Source organism: Cherax quadricarinatus, chromosome 38 (assembly GCF_038502225.1).
Source record: "Cherax quadricarinatus isolate ZL_2023a chromosome 38, ASM3850222v1, whole genome shotgun sequence".
Lineage (NCBI taxonomy): Eukaryota > Metazoa > Arthropoda > Malacostraca > Decapoda > Parastacidae > Cherax > Cherax quadricarinatus.
The window spans coordinates 23281677-23293745 of NC_091329.1; the positions used below are offsets into that span (position 1 = coordinate 23281677).

At 46.1% G+C, this 12069-nt stretch overlaps 1 protein-coding gene across 2 annotated transcripts in view; it reads left to right on the forward strand.

Moving 5' to 3' along the window:
- The window catches only part of LOC128692828 (neprilysin-1-like), a 134522-nt gene that overhangs the window by 20702 nt on the left and 101751 nt on the right, over positions 1 to 12069 (forward strand). For both annotated transcript variants that reach the window (XM_070092175.1, XM_070092176.1), the window contains exon 2: positions 10504 to 10642. In XM_070092175.1, the coding sequence (XP_069948276.1) occupies positions 10517 to 10642 (126 nt within the window). In that variant the 5' untranslated portion in view covers positions 10504 to 10516. The remainder of the gene's footprint in view (positions 1 to 10503; positions 10643 to 12069) is intronic.

Below are 12069 nucleotides of genomic sequence, written 5' to 3' on the forward strand. Positions count from 1 at the left end.
AAGCCAGCGGAAGGTCTCGGTCACATAAGCAAAAGCTCCTGCTGTGTAAAGTTCATAGGTGTCACACCTACTAAACTATCATCGTTTGTAACGTACAAGTGTGACCGCCATGTCTGTATTGCTGTTCATATTGGTAAAACTAAGCATCATCTGCCTGTCCACATCTTTGAACTCTTAGAGAGATCTGTTATGACAAATACGCCATTAACTCTCCGGGGTGACTGCAACATTGTGAAGCTACGGACCACAACACAGATGTGAGGTCACTCACTGTGTTGTCCGGTGGCTTGAGATAGTCTCAGTGGAGTGAATCTCTGTACTCTGTCAGAAACAAGATTTTCCTTTATGACTATTAAGAGTTAGTATTGTTGCCCTGTGCGTTTCTTTTTACGTTAGTTTATATTTGTAAATGATGACAAACTTTTGTTTTTATGCATCTCAAACGCTTTCTACGTAGTATTTTGTATTTTATAACATAAGAACATAAGAACATAAGAAAGGAGGAACACTGCAGCAGGCCTGTTGGCCCATACTAGGCAGGTCCTTTACAATTCATCCCACTAACAAACATTTGACCAACCCAATTTTCAATGGGTAGCTGTCTCCCACCGAGGCAGGTGACACGAATAAAGAAGAAACATTGTCCCTGTCAGTCATTAAATCATTGTGTTGACAGGAGCAGACTGACAGCACTACTCAGATGACCTCCTCTGAACCGTTTAGTTTAATATGTTTATTATGCACCCCATACCCATCCTGTGGGCGGTAGTCAAAAGATTACAGAGGTACATAATTGGTCCAGGGACTGGACCCCAAAGTTATGATAGCTGAACTAGTCACAAAGGTAATGAACTCCAGGTAGATCTGGTCACTAATCATGGCAAGTTACAGAGGTAATGAATCAGCTTCACTCCTATACATGGTTACAGTCATGAACAAATTACAAAGTAATGAACCACTGATACGTCCATACCTGGTCACAATTGTAATGAGTTATAAATACAAATATTAAGTGGATCATACACCCACACGAGCGCGCGCGCACATACACACACGAGGGCGCACGCACGGACATGTGCACACGAGCGTACAAATATATGCATACACACAAGGACGCACACCCACACACACACACCCACACACACACACACCAACACCCACACACACACACCCTCACACACACCCACACACACACCCTCACACACACCCACACACACACACCCACACACACACACACACACACACCCACACACGCACACACACACCCACACACGCACACACACACCCACACACGCACACACACACACACACACACACACGCACACACACACACACACACCCTCACACACACCCGCACACACACCCTCACACACACCCACACACACGCACGCACACACACACACACACACACACACACACACACACACACACACACACACACACACACACCCTCACACACACCCACACACACACACACACACACACACACACACACACACACACACACACACACACACACACACACACACACACACACACACACACACACACATGCACACATGTGGTAATGCTTTATTTACAGCTAGCAAAGTCAGGGTATTATTCTGAACCGGCTAGCCAGTTTTCCACGACTCCCTTCACTTAAACTTCAACCGCACATCAGATCATAAAATCCATTTACCTCCGGTCACTCCTATCTAACATACTCATACAAGTCTGTTGGATACCCAAGCCTCTAGCATTTAAAACCTCCCTTTCCCTCTCCCTCAAATGGTTCCTGGTATGACGCTTACCCTTCCTTGACCCCCATAGACATCCTATTGTGCTCCGCCCTCGCTAAACATCCAGGAACCCCTGTTCAGCCCTCTGAATAATAATTTTGATGACCTCACACCTAACCTACAAGCCCCAAATTTTCTGCATAATATTTACGCCTAGCATTGCCCTTACAATATATATAGTATTGTTGGCGATGTTTCACTTTTGTACCATGACATTACTTTGAGCCGTCTTAACCTATTATTACAATTTAATATTATTTGAGAATGAGATTGAATGATTAATTGGGTTTAAAGACTGTTGATTACACGAGGGTCATTAAGACTGTATGTAACCTGATCACTCCCAGTCAAGAACACTTTGACCTTCGCAGATTCCGTGTGGATTCCTTACACGGCTTGCGACAATGTCTTTCTTGATTTACTTTATTGAGATTAGCTTGAGTTTTGCTAGGCTAGACTGACTTCTACATTGATAAGCTATGTATTTACATACACCTCTCAGTGTATGTCTCCCTTTTCATTGGAGGAGAGATTGAAAAAAAAAGTAAGAAAAGATAAGTGAAATCGAGGTTGTGACGGGTGCAGTGTATCAGTGAGCACCGGGCGAGGATGCTGCTCGCTGATAAGGAGAGTGTCAACACGTCAGGCAGCGCTGGCACTACACATCCTCTGTCTTCTATATTAATCTGAGTCTTCTATTTTAAAATCAAGTGTTCATAGCATCGTAAGAATATGTAAATGGGTCACTGGAGTAGGACAGAGTTTATGAACAGCAATCTGTCGTTCTTCCAGTCGTAATGTGAAACACTGGTGTCTGCTAGCAACAGTACTATCCTAGAGTTGCAAGACAGTGTAAGGATGAAGGTTCTCTCTCGCCTTGTCACTCGTTTGTGACAAAATTTGGTTAATTTAAAAAACTCTTGTTATTATCCTAACTAAAGAAGATTTTGAAAAAGCAATTAATGGCATACCCATGCACTCTGCCCTAGGCTCATGCTCGTGGAACTCTGTGTTCATCAAGAACTGCAAGAAACCCCTTTCACGTGTCTTTAGCATTCTGTGGAGAGGGAGCAGGGACACAGGGGTCATCCCACTGCCACACTCTACAAAGTTGACAGTGAAGCAATTGCAAAGAATTAGTCCGATAGCACTAATGTCCCACATCATAAAAATCCTTCAGAGGGTTCTAAGAAGCAAGATCGCCATCTACTTTGATATCCATCAGTTGGATAACCCAGGCCAGCATGGGTCTAGAGCAAGTCACGCTTGCCTCTCCCAGCTGCTGATCCACTATGACGGTCTTGCATGCTCTGGAGGACAAACAAAATGCAGATATAGCAGTATACACAGACTTTGCGAAAGCTTCGACAAGTGCGATCACGGTGTAATAGCGAACAAAATGCGTGATAAAGGAATAACAGGAAAAGTTGGCAGATGGATCAATATCTTCCTAACAAATAGAACATAAAGAGCAATAGTAAACAGAGCAAACTTAGAGGCGGCTACAGTTAAAAGCTCTGTTCCACAAGGCACAGTACTCGCTCCCATCTTGTTCCTTATCCTCATATCTGACATACACAGAGATGTAAGCCACATCACCGTGTCTTCCTTTGGGAATGATACCTGAATCTGCATGACAGTGTCAACCATCGTAGACACTGCAGGACTCCAGGCGGACATCAACTAAATCTTTAAATGGGCCGCAGAAAACAATATGAAGTTCAATGAAGAGAATTTTTTATTACACTGCTATGGTTCGTACGTTGGTTTACGTGCTGCCAGCAGTAACAGCCTGGTTGATTAGGCTTTTATCCACCACGCGGCCTGGCCACGGACTGGGCCGCGGGGGCTTTGACCCCCGAAATCCCCTCCAGGTATACTCCAAGTGATGCTGATATTATATCTAGCATCCCATCCTTCGTAATGTTCACATCACTGTATCTAACATAATTTACAACATAAACATTGTATTTTTTGTTAAGTAAAAGGACACAATTACAACTAATATGACATTTTATTGTGGCAACGTTTCGCTCTCCTGGAGCTTCATTAATATTAGCTGCAACTCTGTCCTGTTACTTAACATATTTGTTGTCACGGTATTATAATGTTATAACCAAAGCTTTGGTAAATTGGGACAGGAAAGAGGATAGGTCAGGATGGTATATGAAGGAGCGGTGGCGGGGTAGGGTAATGAAGGTAAGTACCTCAACCACTTTGGTGTATATTAATTAGGTGTGTGTTCTGTTATATATGAAATCAGATGATTGTGTATACCACACAACCCATCAGAGACATACACGTATACAAAGTATATCTTGGGAAAGGAAGAATAGCTAGTTCCTGGCATTAACATCCCACAACTGATATTAAGACAGTCATACTTCGCATTGAGTGTCTGGGAGTAAGTCATGAGCGTTATGGTAGTGATGGTCAGAGTAGCACTTGTGGGTTCTGTCAGTGATGGTCAGGGTAGCACTTGTGGGTTCTGTCAGTGATGGTCTGGGTAGCACTTGTGGGTTCTGTCAGTGATGGTCAGGGTAGCACTTGTGGGTTCTGTCAGTGATGGTCAGGGTAGCACTTGTGGGTTCTGTCAGTGATGGTCAGAGTAGCACTTGTGGGTTCTGTCAGTGATGGTCAGGGTAGCACTTGTGGGTTCTGTCAGTGATGGTCAGGGTAGCACTTGTGGGTTCTGTCAGTGATGGTCAGGGTAGCACTTGTGGGTTCTGTCAGTGATGGTCAGAGTAGCACTTGTGGGTTCTGTCAGTGATGGTCTGGGTAGCACTTGTGGGTTCTGTCAGTGATGGTCAGGGTAGCACTTGTGGGTTCTGTCAGTGATGGTCAGAGTAGCACTTGTGGGTTCTGTCAGTGATGGTCAGGGTAGCACTTGTGGGTTCTGTCAGTGATGGTCTGGGTAGCACTTATGGGTTCTGTCAGTGATGGCCAGGGTAGCACTTGTGGGTTCTGTCAGTGATGATCAGAGTAGCACTTGTGGGTTCTGTCATTGATGGCCAGGGTAGCACTTGTGGGGTATCTCATGGAGAGGCACCCTGTTCCTCTCTGTGAGCAGTGTCAAGTTCCAGTATCGATTAGCCACATTCTGTTAGACTGCCCTCTCTATCAACGAGCACGCAGAATTTACCTCCAACGTCGTCTTCGTTCTACTACTCTCTCTTTACCTTCCCTTCTTGCTGATGGACCCTCCTTTAATCCTGACTCTCTCATTGACTTCTTGACAACGACTGATTTACTCCACAAACTCTGATGATACTTTTCGCACTCCCCTCAGCCCTTTCTAGTTCAGTCTCTTGCTGCCCTTTACCCTTTCACCATCCACTGCCCCGCTGTTATCCGTAACCTATTACTCATCCATCTCCCTTTTGCCACCTGATGCCCTCGCTTCCTTCCTGCCCTGCAGCGCTGTATAGTCCTTGTGGCTTAGCGCTTCTTTTTGATTATAATAATAATAATAATGTGGGTTCTGTCAGTGATGGTCAGGGTAGCACTTGTGGGTTCTGTCAGTGATGGTCAGGGTAGCACTTGTGGGTTCTGTCAGTGATGGTCAGGGTAGCACTTGTGGGTTCTGTCAGTGATGGTCAGGGTAGCACTTGTGGGTTCTGTCAGTGATGGTCAGGGTAGCACTTGTGGGTTCTGTCAGTGATGGTCAGGGTAGCACTTGTGGGTTCTGTCAGTGATGGTCAGAGTAGCACTTGTGGGTTCTGTCAGTGATGGTCAGGGTAGCACTTGTGGGTTCTGTCAGTGATGGTCAGAGTAGCACTTGTGGGTTCTGTCAGTGATGGTCAGGGTAGCACTTGTGGGTTCTGTCAGTGATGGTCAGGGTAGCACTTGTGGGTTCTGTCAGTGATGGTCAGGGTAGCACTTGTGGGTTCTGTCAGTGATGGTCAGGGTAGCACTTGTGGGTTCTGTCAGTGATGGTCAGGGTAGCACTTGTGGGTTCTGTCAGTGATGGTCAGGGTAGCACTTGTGGGTTCTGTCAGTGATGGTCAGGGTAGCACTTGTGGGTTCTGTCAGTGATGGTCAGAGTAGCACTTGTGGGTTCTGTCAGTGATGGTCAGGGTAGCACTTGTGGGTTCTGTCAGTGATGGTCAGGGTAGCACTTGTGGGTTCTGTCAGTGATGGTCAGGGTAGCACTTGTGGGTTCTGTCAGTGATGGTCAGGGTAGCACTTGTGGGTTCTGTCAGTGATGGTCAGGGTAGCACTTGTGGGTTATGTCAGTGATGGTCAGGGTAGCACTTGTGGGTTCTGTCAGTGATGGTCAGGGTAGCACTTGTGGGTTCTGTCAGTGATGGTCAGGGTAGCACTTGTGGGTTATGTCAGTGATGGTCAGGGTAGCACTTATGGGTTCTGTCAGTGATGGTCAGGGTAGCACTTGTGGGTTCTGTCAGTGATGGTCAGGGTAGCACTTGTGGGTTCTGTCAGTGATGATCAGGGTAGCACTTGTGGGTTATGTCAGTGATGGTCAGGGTAGCACTTATGGGTTCTGTCAGTGATGGTCAGGGTAGCACTTGTGGGTTCTGTCAGTGATGGTCTGGGTAGCACTTGTGGGTTCTGTCAGTGATAGTCAGGGTAGCACTTGTGGGTTCTCTCAGTGATGGTCAGGGTAGCACTTGTGAGTTCTGTCAGTGATGGTCTGGGTAGCACTTTTGGGTTCTGTCAGTGATGGTCAACCGTCACTTCGTCGTAAATGCGTAGACCTAGGAGTGATAATGTCAATGGATCTCGTCTTCGAAGATCACAAGAATATATCTACGTTATCTGCTAGGAAAATGGTAGGATGAATAATGCGAACTTTCAAAACTAGTTATGCTAAGCCCATGATATCAGATCGCTTGTTCTCTCTAGGCTGGAATACTGTTGTACACTAACGGTCCCTTTCAAGGCTGGATATATTGCAGACCTGGAGAGTGTTCAGAGAACTTTAACGGACACATAAGTACGATAAGGCACCTAAATTACTGGGAACGGTTGAAGGGCCTTGATCTGTATTCCCTGAAACGCAGGCGAGGGAGATACATGATAATATACTCTTGGAAGGTCCTGAAAGGATTGGTACCAAACCTGCACACGAAAATCACTCCCTAGGAAAGCAAAAGACTCGGCAGGAGATGCAACATTCCCCCAATGAAAAGCAGGGGCGCCACGAGTACACTGAGAGACAACACAATATGTGTCAGGGGCCCAAGACTATTCAACTGCCTCCCAGCATACATAAGGGGGATTACCAACAGACCCCTGGCTGTCTTCAAGAAGACACTAACAGGCACCGAAAGTCAGTACGTGACCAACCGGGCTGTGGTTTGTACGTCAGTTTGCATTTGGCCAGCAGTAACAGCCTGGTTGATCAGACCCTGATCCACTACGAGGCCTGGTCTCAGGCCGAGCCGCGGGGGCGTTGACCCCCGAAACTCTATCCAAGTAAACACCTCTGAATATGTATACAGAGATGCACCTCTTAGTGTAAACACAGAGTTTCACCTCTCAGTGTATAAAGTTGTACCTTTCAGTGTATATAAAGAGATACACCTCGCGGTGCACCTTTCAAGGCAGGTGAAATTGCTGACCTAGAAAATGTACAGAGAACCTTCACGGCGCACATAACGGAGATAAAACACCTCAATTACTGGGAGCGCTTGAGGTTCCTGAACCTGTACTCCCTGGAACGCAGGCGGGAGAGATACATGATTATATACACCTGGAAAATCCTAGAGGGACTAGTACCGAACTTGCACACGAAAATCACTCACTACGAAAGCAAAAGACTTGGCAGACGATGCACCATCCCCCCAATGAAAAGCAGGGGTGTCACTAGCACGTTAAGAGACCATACAATAAGTGTCAGGGGCCCGAGACTGTTCAACTGCCTCCCAGCACACATAAGGGGGATTACCAACAGACCCCTGGCAGTCTTCAAGCTGGCACTGGACAAGCACCTAAAGTCAGTTCCTGATCAGCCGGGCTGTGGCTCGTACGTTGGTTTGCGTGCAGCCAGCAGCAACAGCCTGGTTGATCAGGCGCTGATCCACCAGGAGGCCTGGTCACAGACCGGGCCGCGGGGGCGTTGACCCCCGAAACTCTCTCCAGGTAAACTCCAGGTGTATATACACAAAGATGTACAACTTTCAGTGTATATAGCATCACATGATGGTACTGACTTATCATAGGAGAGAGGAATATTAATGCTACATACTCACCTATTAGTGTCCATCTGTTGGAGGTCAACTTTTTGTGACTTGACATTGTTATAGGAAAGACAGAAATATCTTTATTAGTTTCCTCTCATAATCGAGGATTGTTCCAGCCACGGTGTTGTGACTTTTATTCTTTAAGAATACACTGGTAGATACTGCTTAATAATAATAATAATAATAATGATAATAATAGTATCTTTATTACTACAAGTACATGTACAAGGTATACAGTCCTAGCTGACATCAATGACATATTACTATATAGAAAACCGCTTGTTACGAAGAGCATTTCGGGCATATTAGGTCAGTTTTGTCCCAGGATGCGACCCACACCAGTCCACTAACACCCAGGTACCTATTTACTGCTAGTTGGACAGGGACAATAGGTGTCGTAATGTTTCCACCCGTACTGTGGATCGAACCATAGACCTCAGTGTGTGAGCTGAGTGAGCTAGCAATCAAGCTATGGGACACTTAAGGGCCCTTGAACGGGACACTTAGGGCCCTTACACTGTCTAGTACCGCTTAAGACACATTTTGCCGAGCTGTACGTGGTTCCATGTTCATATAATTTAAATAATAGTTTCAGCTAGTAAGTACACGAAATATTATTGTTTTCAGTTTCTGTCACAAACCGTAGCCGCAGTGAGAGGCAGCAGTGCATCAGCTGCCAGCACAGGCAGTTTGCCGCCTGTTGACTTTTGGGCATCAGGTTATGCCTAGGCCTTGATTTTTCAGTTGTATGCTTCACCCTACTTCCTGACGTGATTCATGTCTCAGTCAGATACCTGGCAGTGTTCTACCTGCGCTTCCCTCTAGACTGGGACTCTGGCTATTCTACTCTTGATGACTTTATCAAGAGCTCCCTGGCCCCTTTCTCCTCAAGGAAACCCCTCAAGGGAGGTTCCTTGACGCTGGTGAGGGGCTCTTGATCTAGGGAATTGGATTTGTGCTCCGGTTCCCTGAATTGAGCCTGAATACCTTCTATCCCCCCCCCACATGCGCTGTATAATCCTACGGGTTTAGCGCTCCCCCATGATTATAATAATAATTATCCTCAAGGAAAACCTCAGCATCAGATACCCGTTGTCGACGAGGGGTTTCTCAGTGTCGGACTGAAGGGGCGTTACTCTAGTGCCGTTGCTGACCCCTTTGAAGTTAGCATCTTGGACAAAGGGTCTCCTACCTATCTGAATGTTAATTCTGGTGAAATAACGGGCATAAACCCAGACTTCAGATTGTCTAATATTCTTAATTTGTATGGAAGAGCCCTTTATGGAGACTAGCACTTCTAAGCCGAGTTGTTTGCGGTCCCATCATCCAGTCTCTTGCTGAAACAACGGCTACTGCCTGATTAATAAATTAATTTATTAATTGGTGTTGGCCATCAGGATGGAGGACGTGCTGAATCTATGAAGAAAGTGAAAAGCATCATTTCCTTGTCAGAAGAGATAGGGTATAATACTGGGAAATGCTCCAGACTCATTGCTTGGCCTCTACTCTGCTACTGACAGGTGGTGGGTGACGCATGGAGGGTAGCTGGTCTCTCAGAACCTCAGGGAGACTGTGAACTACCTGTCTCTCTACTATTCTACTTGATGAGCTGCATCTGCAAAATAGCGGAGAGGATACTGAATAACTTCATGATATTTGCTTAGAGATCAGTGACTGCTTCTCCTCGGCGCAGGTTAGCGTCGGCTGAACAACGGATTCCTTGGTTAAACTTGCCGGCAAAATCCACATGATAAGATTTGTTGGGATTTTTTAACGCGGGGGAAGGTTAGCCACTCAGGATAACCCAAGTCAGTGCGTCATTGAGGACTGTCTAACTTATTTTCATTGTGGTCCTTCAATCTTGTCCCCAGAATGCGACCCTCAACAGTGCACTCAGGTACCTACTTGCTGATATGTGAAGAGGGAACAGAAGTGATTATCTGGTATTACTGCCTTGGGCTCTAATAATGTCCAGTATATATCAGTGTTGTGCTCCTGACTCTTCTACATGTTTCTACCGTCTGCCCACTGTTTTGCCTTCACCAAATTCGTCACTTTTCTAATCACCACAGTACCTGCCGGAACCTCGGAAAACATATTAGTACTGATTTTAACCTATCCCAGAGGACTTTTCTTAATGGTGTGGGACAATTTAAAGTATTATTAAATTATTTATGGCTCAAATGTACGTATGCTTGACCGAATATTTTGATGTTAGTTGTGCTTGTGTGAGGCTTTATGTTATATGGTTCTAAATTAAGTTTTCGTAATATAGTGTTTTGAAAAAGTTTAACACTTCATTTCTCCCATTTCCATTTTGCTATCACAGTGGTAGATGTGAGAGACACAAGAATAGTAATGTGAACCTTTGTTGAGACACTGTCTCATCTCTACAACAAATTCTTCAAGACACACAGTCATCACTAACCACACACACAAATACATAACAAGCCAATTGTCTATCGACAAGTGTCTCTGGCAAGTGGTAATTTACTAGCTAACTAACCTTCCCCCAACAGGTACAGAAACATCATGGCGGGAGCCAACAAGCGAACCAGCGTGTTCCTGACGGTGTTAGCGGTGGTGTTTGTGATCATCATCATTATACTGTGTCTAGTGCCAAAACCCTGCCACGGTCCAGAGTGTGACAGCTCTCAGGTAGGTGGTTGATGGTTCCTCCACCAGATAGTGAGGTGGTTGCTGGTTCCTCCAGATAGTGAGGTGATTGCTGGTTCCTCCTCCAGATAGTGACGTGGTTGCTGGTTCCTCCACCAGATAGTGAGGTGGATGGTTGTTGGTTCCTTCACCAGATAGTAAGGTAGGTGGTTGCTGGTTCCTCTACCAGTCAATGAGGAAGATGGTTGCTGGTTCCTCCACCAGATAGTAAGGGAGATGGTTGCTGCTTCCTCTACCAGACAGTAAGGTAGATGGTTGCTGGTTCCTCCACCAGATAGAAAGGTAGATGGTTGCTGGTTCCTCCACCAGATTGTAAGGTAGGTGGTTGCTAGTTCCTCCACCAGATAGAAAGGTAGATGGTTGCTGGTTCCTCCACCAGATTGTAAGGTAGATGGTTGCTGGTTCCTCCACCAGATAGTAAGGTAGGTGGTTGCTGGTTCCTCCACTAGACAGTAAGGTAGGTGGTTGCTGGTTCCTCTACCAGACAGTGAGGTAGATGGTTGCTGGTTCCTCCACCAGATAGTAAGGTAGATGGTTGCTGGTTCCTCCACCAGATAGTAAGGTAGGTGGTTGCTGGTTCCTCCACCAGATAGTAAGGTGGTTGCTGGATCCTCCACCAGATAGTAAGGAAGGTGGTTGCTGGTTCCTCCACCAGATAGTAAGGTGGATGCTGGATCCTCCACCAGATAGTAAGGAAGGTGGTTGCTGGTTCCTCCACCAGATAGTAAGGTAGGTGATTGCTGTTTCCTCCACCAGATAGTAAGGTAGATGGTTGCTGGTTTCTTAACCAGTTAGTAAGGTAGATGGTTGTTGGTTCCTCCTCCAGATAGTAAGGTGGTTGTTGGTTCCTCCACCAGATAGTAAGGTGGTTGCTGGTTCCTCCACCAGACAGTAAGGTAGGTGGTTCTTGGTCCCTTCACCAGATAGTAAGGTGGTTGCTGGTTCCTCCACCGGATAGTAAGGTAGGTGGTTGCCGGTTCCTTCACCAGATAGTAAGGTGGTTGCTGGATCCTCCAACTGATAGTAAGGTGGTTGCTGGATCCTCCACCAGATAGTAAGGTAGATGGTTGCTGGTTCCTTCACCAGATAGTAAGGTGGTTGCTGGATCCTCCAACTGATAGTAAGGTGATTGCTGGATTCTCCAACGGATAGTAAGGTAGATGGTTGCTGGTTCCTCTTCCAGATAGTAAGGTGGTCGCTGGGTCCTCCACCAGATAGTAAGGTGGTTGCTGGTTCCTCTGCCAGATAGTAAGGTGGTTGCTGGTTCCTCCACCAGATAGTAAGGTAAGTGGTTGCTGGTTCCTTCACTAGATAGTAAGGTAGATGGTTGCTGGTTCCTCTTCCAGATAGTAAGGTGGTCGCTTGATCCTCCACCAGATAGTAAGGTGGTCGCTTGATCCTCCACCAGA